Source organism: Nematolebias whitei, chromosome 11 (genome assembly GCF_014905685.2).
Source record: "Nematolebias whitei isolate Nwh7 chromosome 11, NemWhi1, whole genome shotgun sequence".
In the NCBI taxonomy this organism is placed as follows: domain Eukaryota; kingdom Metazoa; phylum Chordata; class Actinopteri; order Cyprinodontiformes; family Rivulidae; genus Nematolebias; species Nematolebias whitei.
In genome coordinates, this window is record NC_056508.1 from 34,663,752 (window position 1) to 34,681,399 (window position 17,648).

General features: G+C 39.4%; 1 protein-coding gene across 1 annotated transcript in view; it reads right to left on the minus strand.

Moving 5' to 3' along the window:
* Positions 1-564: 564 nt before the first annotated feature.
* The window catches only part of si:dkey-178k16.1 (band 4.1-like protein 1), a gene marked incomplete in the record, with an annotated part of 53,455 nt that continues 36,371 nt past the window's right edge, over positions 565-17,648 (minus strand). The window contains 19 exon segments of the mRNA XM_037684923.1: positions 565-602; positions 718-834; positions 1,216-1,296; positions 1,452-1,541; positions 2,102-2,161; positions 2,233-2,454; positions 2,671-3,075; positions 4,660-4,710; positions 5,695-6,699; positions 7,075-7,230; positions 11,187-11,225; positions 11,733-11,971; positions 12,100-12,275; positions 13,616-13,713; positions 14,729-14,881; positions 14,973-15,060; positions 15,154-15,372; positions 16,956-17,031; positions 17,133-17,175. Coding sequence (XP_037540851.1) covers positions 718-834; positions 1,216-1,296; positions 1,452-1,541; positions 2,102-2,161; positions 2,233-2,454; positions 2,671-3,075; positions 4,660-4,710; positions 5,695-6,699; positions 7,075-7,230; positions 11,187-11,225; positions 11,733-11,971; positions 12,100-12,275; positions 13,616-13,713; positions 14,729-14,881; positions 14,973-15,060; positions 15,154-15,372; positions 16,956-17,031; positions 17,133-17,175 — 3,318 coding nt within the window.

The window sequence follows — 17,648 nt, forward strand, 5'->3', positions numbered from 1 at the left end:
ATGATCTTTGCTAGTCAGCACACCCTCATCAATCTGTTTGATTGACTGGGAATGTTGGGAACTCCTCTGTACAGTCTAAATGTATTCAACAGGGTGTGTTTCTCCACACATCAGTACGTAAATTAGACACTCATGTTCCAAATTTCCCCAAAGATACTTTCTGCATGGGATAGATGTCGTTCTATGCGCTATAGTATACACGATGTGAACAAGTTCTATCTAGATTAATTATCTTTGACTTTTTGAAAACAGTCATCTCAGGGCCTTCAGATATAAATATAATGGCACTGAGGGTTGTGCAGGGAATTTAACTTGATTATGTATTTAATATAATAAAATGTTTTAATTTTGATTCTTTTAATATTGGGTGGATGACAAAAAATGATCTTTGATTTATTCAACTGAATATGTATAATCACAATGGAGAAGTGCCTGAAAAAATACATTTAAGAATTTAAAAGAAGGTCCATTTCACCATTAAATGGTACAGGAGGCTCGGTATTAGCAGTCCTTTTATCAGGTGGGATGGAGGGGAGGAAAATCCAGTAATGGACTGACACTTCTGGTCCACGAGGGGGCACTGTTGTCTTAGTATAGTGGTACTGCAAAGAAGAATTAGATAGTCAACCCCTGAACCTCAGCTGTTTTTTTTTGTTTGTTTGTTTTTTTTAATAATGGAAAGATACTATGTCATAGAGACCAAGAAGCCTTATGTACCTATGATGCGCCATGTCGATCCTCAGTAGATGATTCAGTTTCCCTAATGACGACCGCCTTGGTCACCTGCATGTCTGGATGCTGCTGCTTGGCTTCCTGTATTGCAATGGCCAAAGCCTGCAAGGACAGAGTGAGTTTTGTTGTCAGTGAAAGAAAAAACTTAAATCTTTGGTGCTTCATGAAGCTTTTCAGCTCTAGTCTTTAATGCAAATTATGTTACAAACAGGTTAAATAAACACAATTTCCCAACAAAACTAAAAAAAACTTTACGTTTTGAAGTTTCACTGATTAGACAACACTACTTCAATATTCTCCTGCTTTCCCTGCATATCAATGAAACGGTTGGGGAGATGCTTTGTTTTATTTTATGTGTGTCTGACTAATCTGCTGTACATTTTTCTACTCCCCAAAGCTCAGACATTTCCTGAGTCCTTATCAGCATAGGATGCTGATTATACATGTCAGTATATGTTGTCATTTTTATAGCCACTTTGTCACCTGCTCCTGATCTACATCATCATCTCCTGTGATGATAATCCTCTTCTCGATTCTTGTCTCTGAGTATCCTCCTTTCACCGTCTGCAACACACAGTGGGTTTTCTTAAAACAGCCTTCATTACAACTCACTTTCACACAAGTTAAGCAGTCGGTTAACACAAGTTAAGCAGTCGGTTAACACATGATAAGCAGTCGGTTAACACATGCTTTGCAAGTTTTATTTAAGCTTTTTTTACCTTTGTGACATGAGTCGTTGCTGAGGTAACATTTTCAGTCACGAGGATAGGTGAGCCCGACGTCTCTCTTCCAAGACCGCCCTTGTGCACCTGATAAAGCAGAATAGCTAGAAGCATTAAATGAATAAACACAGAGAAGGACCAATCATTAGCCAGTAAAAGTAAACATGTTCAACTCTCCTCCACCTCCTCCTGCCACCATCTTCTCTGCAGACTTTGTTGCTAATTTCTCTCATTTCTGGCAAAAGCAACAGTTCTCTGGTTAACCCGTTAAAAAAGTGCAACCCTCTCTAAAGCTAGCTCTTTATTCAGCTATGACAGCTATAGGAAGTGTCCCTGCATGCACTGATTGTTGTTGTTTGTGTTTACACAAAACTGGGATAAGAATAAAAAAAAGCTTCTAGAACAGGAATCTCGATTCTTAATAGAATTTTGAAATATATTAATATTCGTTCTTTCAGGAAGCACCTCTCTTAACACCTTCGACACCCTGGCATGAGCCTGCAAAGTGTAGGGATTTAAACAGTAAAGGTGTTCATTGATGCATTTATGTCTGTGGGCTTTGTAAGGAGAATTAAAGCATTGGAGAGGCGGGCATGGAGAGAGACTGCAGGTTGGATTAAAATCAAAGTGCTCGCGTTGGTACTCACTGGAGATACGCTTTGTCTTGTAGAATAAGAAAGCTCACTTAGGCCGGTGGTACTATGATCCTGAAACAGACAGACCAGCATGACTTGTTGTTCAAAGTTCTGCTTTAGAACTGGACAGTTATCAAACTAACCTGATCTGTGAACTCCACAATGGTAGTGGTGAGCTCTGACCCGTTGGGCTGAGTCTCTGTTCTGACGTCTGTTTTCCTGACAGCAGGTGTGGGCACGACGTCGCTGGCCTCTCTGCTCAGAGGTGCAGCGGCAGACACACGACTGGGTTCTTTGTGTGACTGATCTCTGTCCACCGACGATGAGACCGGCACCGACCTCTTTGGTTTTTTGGGAACAACAGGCTTACAAGAAAGAAAAAAAAAACTTTAGTTTTAGGCTTAAATAATTAGTTCTTGTTGTATTGAGACAAATTCATAACCAATTTATTTACCATAAAGATTTAATGAAATAAAGTCATTTCTATAATGAGAATTTTGTAATTTTGGTCATTCAGTGTTTAGAAAATTAAATTACAGCAGCATTTAAACACTTCAAACAAGTTAAAACACTTGAACTACCTGCCCATCGGGCCGTTTGACCTCTGGTCGGACCTCTTCAGGTTGGACAAGTTTAGCCGGGGGGCTGCTGCTGGCCCCTCTGGGGATCGGAGCTGGTGCCAAAGGAGGAGAAGGCAGTTCAGAGGGGCAATGCTGCTGCAGCAAGTCGATGCTCAGGCACAGTCCCCTGTCAGGCGAGAGATCCCTCTCTCCCAACTCTGACATCCCCCTGGAAAACTCCTCCATGCCTGTTTGCAGGTCTGTTAGGACCGTGAAGTCCACTTCAGCCTCTAGACTGGACGTAGAGCTAACTGTGATGCTGGAACATTTACGCTCAATCCCCAGGTGGGTTTCCTTCAGGTACAGGATCTCATGGTCCTGGTCATCCTCGGATACGGAGCCCAGACGCCTCTCCCATGGTTCCCTCTACAGAAGGGAAGATTAATGATGCATACATTTATTTTTATGATTTTTTTTTTTTAATCTTTACGGATGTTTAAAAGTCCACATTTTTGTGCTGCGTTCACAGACAAGTCAGTATTGGAAAGAAATCTACTCCTTTTTTTCATAGTTTTGCCCATTTTGTGTAATATTAATGATCTTAATGTTATTATTTAAGACTTTTAAATTCCTCTAAACTACAGTCATACGAATAAAAAAACTGTTAAACTGAACAAAATTTAAGATCATTGCTACATAGTGGTGATCAAAAATAGACATGTAACAGTTTGAGGCACAAAACAGGCCTAGATTATTTTTAACAACTAAAGGCCAGTCTCCCTTATTGTGTTTATTTTTATGAGTCCATCATCAAGAAAGCGCCACTTTTAGATTAGTTATAAAAACGGCAACTCTTCGAGGTGAACATTGCTGCCTGAAAGATCACATGGAGAATCCTGAGGGGTGTTAAAGGGTCCAGTTTGTTGGATCTGTGATGACATCAATGACAAACTGACATTCAGCAGAAAATGGCTCATCAAACAACAAGAAACAAACATCTAAGAAAGGTTTCTTCAGGTCTCTCTTGTAAATGAGTCCCGAGGCTCAATGGGATTAACCTGAATAAATAAAGTTTGAATGAAACAATAAAGAAAGATTGCCAAAAGATTCACTAAGCTAATGTACAAACCGGAAGTATTTATTTTAGCACATGCGCAAATGAGCTGACAGTGCGGACCGTGCTTCTGGAACAGATTGTGCAGTGACCAGGACAGCACAAGCTTGTGCAGGAGGAAAGTGAAGATAGCGATCTATGACTTCCTGGTAGGCTACTGTATTTATTTACTTTGTATTTATTTATTTATTTTAACTAGTTGTATTACAGACACTGTTTAGAAAAAAACATTTAAGTACATATTTGTGTATGTTGTCGGTACATATTTAATTAAAAGTTTTAAAAAAATCTTTCTGTGTAAATATCTCAAATATCTCACGTGGACAACTGCGGCTTATATACAAGCGCGGCCTATATATGTACAAAATTATTATTTTTTAATTTAGTAGGCACGGATTATATTCAGGTGCGCTCAATAGTCCGGAAATTACGGTAATATTTCCCCCAGTGCATAACTGAATGTATTTTCCTGTTATCTGTTCTATATGTTGTGTAATCTGTAGACAGTGTCATTGACTACAACCAGGAGACACAACTGGAAATAACAGATGAAGATGTTGAGGTTCTCCTTGGGAGACAAATCAGAATCCAATTACAGACCTGTCCACTGAACTTTAATAAACACCATTAAACTTTAGAAATGCATAAAGTTTTTGGTTTATGATAGCAGCTCTTAATGCTTTCTTTTCATTTTTTCCATTTACATTAAAATGCTGATTTTCAAACAGTGCTTTTAATGACATTTCAGTGACGAGGTTATTTTTACATTGACTATGTAACAAGGATTCTAATCCCCCCCTAAATACACGTTAAGTTTTTCAACAATTATCCTCAGTCTGCGACATTATATCCAAAGTTGTGGTTAAAACCAGAAAAGAAAGGGAGCAGTAACTTACTGAAGCCTCGTTGAGTGGTTCCTCGTGGATCGCAGGTGTAGTCGGAGTGTCCTTTAAAACAAAAACAACATTAAAACATTAATATTAAAGAAATAATGCGAGTGTTACAGTTATGTACCGTTATAAAACAGAAAAAGTTCACTGGTAAGTTTCTTTTTATAAATTGTACACAAAAATATTGTATAAACCACGATCTGTGCTAAACTTGGGACGTAAACTTGAATCTGATAATTCACTGAAACTTTAATAAAAAGTTTAAAGCGGACGTCAGACGCATGCATTTGGTATCATTCACGGTTTGACATGAGTCAAAATGACTCTAAGTGCAGTGGTAATGCCATGCACTGAAAGGTCTGATTTTTAGACATTTATTTCAAGGAAAGGGATTCACATTTTGCAGCATATGAATGCCCCCGCCCTGAAGAGGTTGGCAGCTCTGCAGTATGTGATTACTTCTAATCACCTTTTTTCATTTACCACTACAGAGGTGCCAAGGTAGAACGTTTGGTTCCGCTGCCCAAAGCTATTTGCTAAAAGGGATTTGATTTATGTGAAAAGAGAGATTTTAAAGAAAAATGGTGGAAAGGTCTTGCACTCCTTGCAACAGCAGCCAGCTTTACTCTGTGAGGGTGTTGGAAGGAGAGACCAGGTGTTGGGGGTGACACGTTAAAGGACGCCTGAAGCTTAAGCAATGTGAACTTTGCTTAAAGGCCCGCAGCGTTCTGAAATGGCCAAGCAGATGTGAAGCTTTGCAGAGGGAACGAGGGAAAGCAAAATGCTCCCGAGGCCATGGGCGTGAATTGAGTCGGTCAATGATGCAATGCGAGGGGTCGTGAACTTTTGCTTTCTCATAAACAGCCACATGAGTTTGAAGTTTATGTGTGCGTAATGATTTTTTTTTTTCCATTTGTATGTGTGTGTTTAGATGGCAAAAACAAGGTCTGCGTCACATCGCCTGAAGCTCATGCAATGTTTTACTTTCCGATGATGGACAGACAAGTTGGAAAGTGGGGGTGGGGGGGGCAGATGGTTTACCGCTTGCTTCCTCTTGGCTGTTTCTTGGCTGGGGATCCGGTAGTGGATGTGGCTGCTGTCCATGTTGCTCGGCCAGTCTCGGGACCACTGTGTTTTCAGGGGGAGGCTGCGAGGGGGAGCTGTGGGGAATTTTGAGCTGAACTCTGAGACGCTCTGAGAACTGCCCACATGTAGAGAGCTCGCTCTCGTCCACGGAGCTTGTCCTGTCGAATCCCTGCCGTCTCTGAGCTCGTGTTGAGCAAACAAGTCGTTCTTGATGTGCTGATGGACGGCGGCTTGCTGCTGAGTCAGCGCTAAAGACTGAGGTGCAGCGCTGTCGTGCAGGCTCCTCTCTGACTCACAGGAGGATTTTGTCGTTCGTGCGTCTCCAGCTCCACTAGACCTGTTTCCACCAGACCAGCTTTGAGTTTGAGGATTTGTATCTTTGTTCTCTTTATTCAAAGACTTCTTTGATCTCTGCGGCTTGAGTGGAACTATTTTGGTGACTTCTGCATGAGAGTTCACAGGTTTGATGCAGTTCTCTCCCGTGGGGCTGAGGTCTTTTAGTTTCCGAGCATCACAGTGCCTCCTGTCCCTCTCACTTCTGCCTTTGTCCTTTGGGAAATAATCCACAAGAGATTCAAAATCCTTCGGCCTCTCTCGGTGCTCGTACTGAAAGTATCTCATGTCATTTTTTATTTTGCCCATCAGTTTGTCAGGTGGAGAGCCATATCCATTTTCATGAAATGGATTCCTTGCTAATACTGAATCATGATGCCCATTAGATGCATCACCTATCTTGTTCGTATCTTTCAGTCCTCCGGCTGCAATTATAGACGTTCCAGGTTTAGCCTCTGAAGACTCCCGGGATGTTTGGCAATTATTCATAATTGCTCCAGTCTGAAGTGTTGCTGCAAGTGCGTCCGTACCCTCTGAAGAGATCTTACTCTTTTCTGATTTAGAGTAAGATTCCCATGTTCGCTCATTACCATCCTCCTTCTCAATCAATTTGGCATCACTGGTTGCCTGAATTGACAGAGTAGACAGTTGAATTAGCCTAAAAAATTAAAATAAAATAAAAACGCTCCTCCATTTGTGATCATCAATGTAGACGCGGATAAATGACTCGTAAGGAAAAGATTTAATCTCACGCATCACATTTTCAAGGTGTCTGTCACTGCGCTTCAGCTTTATGAGATCACGTTTTGACAATGATTAAGACCAACAGAGCAGAATACATCAAGTTCAGAACATGGGTTATTCCATGTCAACTCATAAAAAAATTAATTTATCACTTTAAAAAAATATATCACAATGCAGACTAGCATAATTTCAGAGTTGGTATGGAATTACACACGCAATGACATATAGAAGAATTATAGCAGCCGAAGTTGTTCTTACTGATTTCCACTCAGGAGCTTCTGCTGGGTGAGCAGCTGAAGCGATGCATTTCTCTCTCTGGGCCATCTTACTGTTAGGCTGCTTCAGAGCCCTCTTCAGCTCGTTGATGCTGGCCTGGTGCTTCTGTAAAACATCTTCTGGCTTATCCAAGAACTGCTGCTCACACAGTAAAGGGCGCACAAATAAAAGAGAAATGAACACAAGTTAAAAAGCTACTTTTTAATGTGTCATGTTACATATGTTTCTAAAGCTGATCTTGTTGTGGTTCTTATAATAATTAATCTTTTTTTTTTTTTTACATAATAATACAGAAGAAAAGAAATCCAATTAGACGTGTAGAGGTTTGAACATTTCTTAAGTGCAGGGAAAAAATTTTATACATCTTGAACTTGAAAGCGGATTAACGTTTATTCCCTTTTTCAGGCTCTAAAAGCTGAAGTACAAAGCCAGGGCTAATTGAGGCCTTTAATTAATTCATAATTAATGATGAAAAGGCAAAGACTCCTTAACATAAACGAGAATTCTGTGCACAGTACAAAGATTTTAACTCCAGATGTAAAGCTGGTTGATTGGAGGAATAAGTGAGATGCAGATAAGAACCAGACAACACAGAACACCGGGTCCGATTCATCAAAGCACATGCCAAGAAAAGAGAACAAGCAGTACCTCCTGTTTGGACCGAAGGTGGACCACATCCTTGTCCGACAGATTAGGTGGGGCAATTGAGATGGATGTTTTTTTTTTTTAGCAAAGGAAGAGTTTGAGGGGAGGGAGAACAGATGCGTGCAGAGACAAAGAGGTAAAATGCTGCAGGTGAGTCAAAAAGGCAGGCAAACAGCCAGACTGAAACATTTGACACCAGTGGGGTGGAGTGGGGAGGGTGGGCTCTGACTCAGACTGCTTAGCTGAAGAATGTTCTGCCAAGAAGACAGGGACAATCCATTCATGTGTCAGCCAAATGATGATTATTGCAGTCATTAATTGACTGGGACTAAGTGTTTGGAAGAGGATTATTCCCACTCTTCTTCATAAAAAAGCTTTGATGCATTACAAAGCCACAAATGAGAAGTTTCTTAATTTGCTAACACGATGCTAATACTTCCTGTGCAGCCCAAAACATTACGAGTCATGCTTGCATATAAGACTCATACGAGACAAAATAATAATAATAATTTACAAAGGCAGCATATTAGAAAATAAATCTAAACTTCTCTTAACAGAAAAAGGTAAATTCTTAGGCTTGTAGATTATCATAAAATGTGTCTACTAGAATACAGCTGATTTACAAGAATGTCAACAGTACTTAAAGTGATAGTTCATATTTTTTCAAGAGGGATCTGGGACAGTGGTTATTATGAATAGTTATTAGGTGAGAATAAAAATAGCTAAATCTATTGCAGTACTGTTCAAAGTAAGGGAGTTATTAAATGATAAAGCTCTGTATATGTTGTATAACATAATAATTGCTCCACACTTAATTTATCGTATTGATGTTTGGGGGAAAGCGTGCAAAACAATTACAAATCCTATTTTTGTTGTACAGAAAAGAGCTGTAAGAATTATTACTAGAAATCATTTCAATCATCCATCAAATACATTATTTTAGCAACTGAAGTTATTGAGATTCCATGATTTGGTAGATTATAGTATTTTATCAGTTATGTATACGGCTCATTATCTTTAAATATCCAATTAAATTTTGTTAAAAGAGAGAGTTGTTATAATCTTAAGGGGATAGAGATATTTGTGAAACCTAAATTTCGAACTAGTTTGAAAGAACAGTCTACTTCAATCCAAGGAATTAGATTATGGAATAATCTGGAGAGTGATGTTAAAAATGCCAGATTACTGTGTATGTTTAAGAGAATGATCAAAGTTGATTTGTTAAAAAATATGAAATAGCTTATTGTGTATTTGTACGAATTGTTGCTATTATTGTTGTTATTTGAAGATTATTATTGTTTGAATTAATATTTTGGTTAAAAGGGGCAGATATGATAAGATTTTTCTTCTTCTTTCTGCTGCCTTTCATTTTATTTTTGATTGTATTTATTATAGTACATAGAATTGATTTGTTTTTTAAAAATGAATACACTTTATAACAACAATAATAATAATGAATAGTTATTATCTTACTTGTTGCAGATGGGTTTTAGAAAAATCTTAGTTTGGAGAAACAGAGTTTAAATCTGACTGGATTTGAGCTGCAACCAAAGCAGCTTTACTTACATAGAATCTACAAATATTTGTCAGTGCAAATAGAGGCGGCAGCAGCTGTCTCTAGCACTTCCTGTGATAATTCATGGAGGAATAACTGTAACGTCAAAGTGACTCCTGTGTAACAGTTTATAAAATAGTTTTCATATACCGTATTTTTCGGACTATAAGGCGCAATATCAATGAACGGGCGCACTGGATTATAAGGCGCATTAAGCGAAACAAGTTAATTTTGACAGATTTTTGAGCACCGAATTGAATTCAATTCAATTCAAAAATACTTTATTAATCCCAGAGGGAAATTAAATGTTGTTGTAACTCATCATCCTGGTTTCATTAAAGAGTTGTTCTAGATGCTGATGGCTGTGGGCAGGAAGGATCTCTTGTAGCGTCTGTCCTACAACGTATTTGAAGAAGCCTCTGACTGAAGACACTCTGTTGTATGACAGTCTGATGAAGAGGATGCTGAGGGTTGTCTATAATCTTCATTTTATGAAGAATCCTTTTTTGAACAATCATCTCCAAAGGTTCTAGAGGAGTCCCCAGAACTGAGCCAGCCTTCTTTATGACCTTGTTGATGTTTTAAAGGGCACTTGCTCTGGTTCTGCTACCCCAGCAGATGATGGCAGAAGAGATAGCACTCTCTACAACAGACTTATAGAAGATATGCAGCATCTTGCTGCAAACGTTGAAGGACTTCAGCTTCCTCAAGAAGTACAGTCTGCTCTGTCCCTTCTTGTAGACAATTTCACTGTTGCATTTCCAATCCAGTCTGTTGCCCAGGTGAACTCCAAGGTATTTATACTTCTCCACCACCTCCACTTCTTCTCCCATGATGGAAATAGGATTGGACCTGTTCCTGATTCTCCTGAAATCTACAATCATCTCCTTTGTTTTGTTCACATTCAAGATGAGATGATTGTTTCCACACCATGCCACAAAGTGGTCCATCAGTTCCCTGTCCTCAGCTTCTTGTCCATCTCTGATACACCCGACCACTGCAGAGTCATCAGAATATTTCTGCAGATGACAGGAGTCTGTTTTGTACTGGAAATCTGAAGTGTACAGAGTGAAAAGGAATGGTGAGAGTACAGTACCCTGTGGTGCTCCTGAGCTACTGACCACCTGGTCAGACACACAACCCTTCAGTTTCACAAACTGTGGTCTGTTCGTCAGGTAGTCTTTGATCCAGGCGATTGTTGAGGCCTCTACTTGAGTCTTCTGGAGTTTCTGACAAAGCAAACCAGGCTGGATTGTGTTAAATGCACTGGAGAAATCAAAGAACATGACTCTCACAGTTCTGTCTGCCTTTACTAGATGACAGTGAGTTTGCTGAAGCAGGTGTATGATGGCATCTTCAACTCCAAGTCCACGCTGATAAGCAAACTGCAGGGGGTCCTGATATGTGCTTGTTTGTCTAGTCAGGATAAGGATAAGTTATAAGGCTCACTGTCAATTTTTGAGAAAATTAAAAGATTTTAAGCATGCCTTATAGTCCAAAAAATATGATAATTTGCTCTAAATGTCTTGAGACAAGTTGGTTTGAGATGGCATCAGTCCATTCTGGTCCTGGCCCCACTCAGACTAGTCGTTAGCTCATCTGTTAACTGTCATTCCTCCAAACTCAGGCTGCTCAGCATGCTATCTATAATGGGTCAGATACTAATTATCCATATGTTTTTCCACTTCAAAAGGTATGAACTATTTCTTTATATTTCCTTTTTCTGGTCTTCTGAACATCAACATGTTGTTTGTTTGAATTCTATTGGATCAAATCCTGAAATCATTAAATGTTTCCCTGAACAAACAATAAAAACAACAGTTTGTGCTTTAACACAAAGTACTATTGCATGACCTAAAACAGCCACAGACACAGAGGTCCATGTCCAAAATACCTCGGGCATTGAGTCTAGAGGTGAGCCTGACTCCTCGTCCTGCAGGAGAGGACAATGTTGGGTGGGGGGCAGAAATGTGGGAGAAAGAAAGCGGAGGTTAGCAGTGTTAGCAGCAAGAAAAGAAGAAACTGCATAGACTGGCAGGGTTCTGGTTAGAAAAATATAAAATAAGCAGCCGAAAAGTCAGGTTAGATTTTTGAAGAGTTTAACTCAGACTGAGATGATTAGTGTCTTTAAACAAAAAAAATGTGAAAGCAAAAGATTAAGAGTTTAAGTTCATGCAGGAGGTTTGACTTGCGGTGCAAACCTTTTAATTAATGAAATAATTTTAAATCTCTGTGGGTTTAAAACTGTGAACATGTATGTATTCCCATAATGCTTCAGGCAACAGTTCTCTTCAGTCAGGTGGCAATCATTAAAGCTGATTGTCTTTTCGAGGACGATGTACCATAATCAGAACCTTCAGCCTTTGTCAGAACTAAGATCGTTCACAACCCGAGCCAGAATGAAAGAACCTCCAAGCTTCAGTGTGTGTCCACCCTGTACCTTGAGCTCCAAGGTTCTGCTGGGCGTTGAAGTGCGTGGACACGATGTCTGCTTTCGGTTCGGCCTTTCCGGTTGTTCCTCTTCCTGATCTGCGTACAGGTCCTGGTCTTGATCCTGGTACTGATCATGGTCCAGGTCGAGACTGCCCTCTTGATCCAGGTCTTCTCGGGACAGAAACTGTGTGCGTTCGCTGGAGCTCTTTTGAGACAGCTGGTACATACTATCTCCTAGAGCTGAGGCTGGTAAAAAGTGAGGGGGGGGGGGGGGGGCAATAAAACACCCGGAGGTTGACGGTAAAGCTTTTTAAAACATCAAATCAAAAATATGAGTAAACTTTGACCGACAGTGAAAGTGTCTGGGCTCGTACCTCCATCTATACTTCGAGGCAGCAGGTACCGCTTGCTAACGGACCTATCAAACTGTGGTGCAGGCCTGTCAATCAAAGCGCTGGCCTGTCTGGTCTGGGCCTGGGTTCGCCCACTGTAGCGGAACTTGGAGCCAATCACAAGGAAACCCTTTGGAGGGGGCTCTGGAGAAACCAACCTGTGAAAAGGCTTGATTTAAGGACAGAAAAATAACTCCACTCTTACAAATCTCTGCTAATGATCTTTTACAAAAGTCTTGAATTAACTGGTCTCTTTGTTATCAGCTTGCTGCCACAAAGACAGTGTTGTTCTCAAAAAGACAGATTCAGCTGTTTCAGTAGTTGAATCTACTTAAAAAATGCCAAGGAAAATTCAGTTTGACAGGGATTAAATAACATCTTTGCACTAACAAGATGAAGAGCGATCAGCCAAAAGCCTGACATGCTGCAGATAGATCAGCTGGAAAAAGATACTGTTCGTTTGCCATACATTGATTTTTGGTTTCAGGCCTGCCACTCCTTTTTTTATTCCACTTGTCGGATTTCTTTGCCAAGATTTCAGCTAATCCCTCTGTGCAAATCATCTTGTTGGTGCAAAAACTATACTTTAAGCCCTTTTGCACATTTTTTTTAATAAACCATTAATTAACAACATGATGTGGTTTTGTGAGCGCCTACTAACAGCAAAATGTGAACAAATGCATTTTTGAATTGGTTTATTTAAGTTTGTTTTATGTGTATACAACACATGCTTTCCACTTTTGGAAGTGTTTAAAAAAATCTAAAAATGGTTCAGTTCAAAGACCAATAGGTGTAATTAAAAAAAAACAAACTACAGTAGTCCCTCGTTTATCGCAGGGGATCCGTACCCTGAAGACCCGCGATAAGTGGAAAAACCGCGAAGTAGGAATAGTAGTACAAGTAGTAGTTTATTTTAGTATATATATATATATATATATATATATATATATATATATATATATGTATGTATGTATATAGGCATTTAGAACCCTTCCCACACTCTTGCAATATTCTAAACAATGTTTCTAAACTCTAAACGCTCTAAAAGAGCACAGAATGTGATGATTTCAGCTCTCTGCCTCCGCTGCTCTCAGCAACCTGCAAGCGCTCTTAGCCACGCCCACTTCTACGCTCTGCACGCTGAACATCTGAGCAGCTGCAGCAGGAAGTTTATCCTGCAGTATGAGTTGCACAAAGGCGCGTAGGAGATGCTAAATAATTTAAAATAATTTATTTTAAATAAAAACTCCATGCCCATCGTGCGGCTCATCCATCAATCAGCCGACTGTGTGTCATGTCCAGTCTTATTTTGAAAAACCACAATAGAGCAAATCTGCGATAAACGAACCGCGATGTAGCAAGAGACTACTGTATTTCTGAAAAGAAATGTTTCGTCAGCTCTTCACAAAACCTCAGGAGACCACATATAAAGAAACAGAGACCTTCATTTTAGCTGTCATGCTAACTGCTAACGGTGCCTGTGAGCATCAGCTCCTACCTGAAGAAGGTGTGGTGTTCTATGCAGACCTTCCACAAACGCTTCGAGGCCCGGTGGTTGGGCAGTTTGAAGCCTATGGTGCTCTCAAACTGTTCATACTGAGTAGTGAGGGGGTGAAAGTGGTGGAGGCAGTGGGGGGGTGGGGGGGTAAAGGGGTGAGGAAGAAAAAAACAACAGAGTGAGGGAGCAACGTGTCGGGGAAGATGGAAAGTTGGCAGCAGGATGAAGTGTGTTTACTCCACAGCTATGAAAAATATATATATTTACTTTTTTTATTTAAATTGCTGTATTTTGGCTTTTATGGCAATTTCAAGTTTAATTTCCAGCTCAAACCAACCATTAAATTGGTTATTCATGCACTTATTGTTGATGTTCAGGGGTGTGAAGACAGGAAATTACTGTCAAATCAACAAGTTTTTAGCATCACCGGATTTTTAAAGGCTAGTAGTCCCTTCTCAAGACATTCCAAAAACACATTAAAAAATGCTCCAGGCAAACTTAAAGTGACAGCTGACATACGAGCCGATGAGGAGAATAAGTGTGCGCGACAAACACATTTGATTTTTACAGTGAAGATATAAATGAATGAAAATATAAATGTATTAAAGCTTAATACAGTGAGTGCAGATATCCTAAAGGCTTAGGGCTGACGTAAAATATGAATCATTAAGCAGAAATCTAGAGTGGGTTTTAAAGTAGCTTTAAAAAATCCTTGTTAAAAATTAAAAAAATAAATCTAAAGTTGCTGTAAGAAGAGAAGAAAAAACCCTTAAGAAAAGATCCATCATAATTGTTATCACATTATTTCTGGGGGTGGGAAATGTACAAAAAAATACTCTCAGCTGTCGTCACATAATTTGCACCAGATAAATAAGAGAAGTAACACTTTTATCAAACCATGAAATGACTTTATGCTGCTTTGAACCACTGAAATAATACAATAACATACCTTAAATTGTGAAATCATGCAAGACAAACGTGACGCTCTTTACCTGATAATCCTTCATTCCAGTAACTCAAAGCTTTTTTGTGAGGGGTTGCAGTGATTGCTCAGTGAACTTTGACTAAGCCAAGCAAACGTTAATGAAAAGATAAGAATAGGTTCTTTTTTACCTCTCCAGGGCGGATTTTGATGTAGAAGTTGCTTCTTTTGTATGAGATCTTAAGAATTTTGGGCCAGGCAAAACGATTGATCCTGAGACGGTCTCGGTAGATGAGCAGCCCGTTTGCACTCACTCCAAGCATGATGTCGATTCCTTCTGAATCCTAGTTAATGCACATCAGAGAATCAAAGCACGTCAGAAAGTGCAAATATAGAGGAAGTGTTTCAGTAGGATAGAATGGGGAGACATCTCACCTTAGCGTGATGCAGGTCCACTCCGTACATTGAGAGCTTCTTGGCATTCTCAAGAAAGTTCATCTCTGCTTCTGCTGGACTCATTCCTCTACAGAGCAAATCCCCAAATATTTGTCATGTCTCTCCCGTATTCCTTCCACAAATCAAAACTCTAAAATCACTTTGACATAATTTCTCCGACCTGTAGTTATGGTGCAACTCCATCACTCTCTCCTCCAGCTCTCGTGTTTGGTTGGGGGCAAAGTGGAACTCGCTGACATAGTCGGGGCCGTGTTCCTCGGGGTCGTAGTCGCCCAGTTCAGCCTGAACCGTGTAGGAGCCCAGAAGTGCATGTGTGACAAATGAGCAGGGGAGGTGACCGGACAGGATGTCATCTCTCAGCTGCAGACACAAGTAATACCTGAAGAAACACAAGGGGATGGATGCTGCTAACGCTGGACTTGAAGGATAGAATTAAAAATGATCCAAACCATCTGCTGGATTTGGTTTCACTCTGGTGTCTGTGATGGCTGAACCAACGTTTGGACCATGCTAGATGTGGGTGCAGCTGGAGAGATGTAGAGCTAAGTGTGCGAGATAAAGAAAAAAATATATATACTGCATACGTCACATTAGACACCCGTCAACAAATAATTACTGATATGCAAATACCTCGTTTTACATTTGACCTTGATTTGTGACCTTGACCTTACAGCTGGGGCGATGCAAGATTATGTGACATTGTCTAGTAGTGGTGCAAATGTGTATCAAGTTTCATAAAATGATCCTGAGCAGATCAGAATGGTCCAGACAAGCATTGCGTTTGACCTTGATTTGTGACCTTAACCTTGAATCCGGGGTGATGAAAAGACTACGCAAGATGCCGTGTAGTAGTACAAATTAGCTTCAAGTTTCGTTCAATTCACTGCAGCGAATCAGAAATTATGGACAAGCAAAGATTTTGTTTTAACGTTGACCTTGATTTGTGACCTTGAAGCTGGAGTGATGAAAAGCGTGTAAGCATTTGTTTTTGGGTCTGTGAACAATTATTTTGACTACTGCTCAGTTTTCATTGTGTCACAAATATAAACTGTACATTACAACTATACACAGAACGTGTTCTGTGAAAACTGCATTAATGTAGGTAAAATATTCTATATCAAAGAAAAGTATTTGGTCTAAAAATATGTCATACTTAAACATCTGACTTGCCAAGACATAAAAAAATATAAAACAAACTTAAAACTTATAAAATGAGATTTAAAAAATAAAAAAATCAAGCTTTTGCTGCTCAATACGTTTGATCTAACTTACATTTCAATATTTACTGCGGTGCCTTCAATTAAGTCCAATAAATTAAGAGACAGCTGCATTCATGTCAGATTTTAAAAGCTTCTCAAAGACGACTGACACAAGCAGGACCAACATTGGTTCACTTGTGTCCTAACAAAGACGCTGCGTAAATGTAACATGAAACTCCAAAAATACCTTGTGTTTCTTTGCTTTACTTTGTGTGCAGTACTTTGAGCAGATTAGAGACCGCTGAAACAGATTTTGAGCATAAACTAAACAAAAGGTGGAATATCTGAAAGAGTAAAAAACATGTACTCATTTATATGATTCTGATTTAGTTTAGTAACATGGAAACACAAAGCAGATAAATATTAAAGCTTTTCTTGTCAGATCTGACTTATGACTTTAAAATACGAGTGTAAAACTGTTCCCTGGCAACGGCACATGAGCAGCCTTGGCATGTATCAAACTAGTAAAACCAGCAGAAATAAAAAAATATATATATTTTGACACTATTTTTTACAAGGTTTTACCATTGATCTACCACTAAATACTTTATTTTTTTACGTTTTGCTTGCAGTATCTATTTCTTTAAGTTTCTATATCCTGTCTGTGACCTCTAAAAAAAAAATGATCCTCAGAAATTATTCAAAGAACCAAAAGAAGCAGCTTGATAACAGGAAACACTCTGTTCCTTCTACTAAGACCTACCTGGTGATGTCTTCAATGAGAACAGACGGGTCTGGAGGATAAAACTTGACAGCAAAGCCAAAAATCCAGGAACCAACTGTGAACACATCATCATCAAGGTTGTTTTGTGAAGAATATCTACCCAGTAAATTACGACATGTGGATTTGTCAGAGCGCAAGTCTGACTACTACACTTACCCCTAATCTGCTTCTTAATCTCTTTGGAAGGATCCAACCAATTCTGATGAGTACAAAAAGAGAATATCTGCTGTGAGAAATTCTACCCCCCCCAAAATCATCCTTATTCAAATTTTTAGAGCCTGATTAGTCCTTGTGTCCATTATCACTTATTTAAATCAGTCTCCCTTGTTGAAAGCCTAAAGTATTAATGGAATAAACTTTCATAATTACATGAAGCACACTTTGCCTAAAAATGGAAGCTGATCCATATTTTATTCATTTCAGTGTCACTTTACTGGACTCTGTGCACCAACTTTAAAGGCAGAGCTGCCAAAACACGTCCTAAAACATTAACGGTCATCTATGTCACTTTATGGCAATAAGTGGATAAACACTGTTAAAAAGACGATGGGGTTCTCACTGGCAGGAAGATGGGTTAGTCAGTTCAAAGGAAAAAACACTGCTCTTGCATCAATGAGTAGAAAACGATGGATGGATGGATGGATGGATGGATGGATGGATGGATGGATGGAT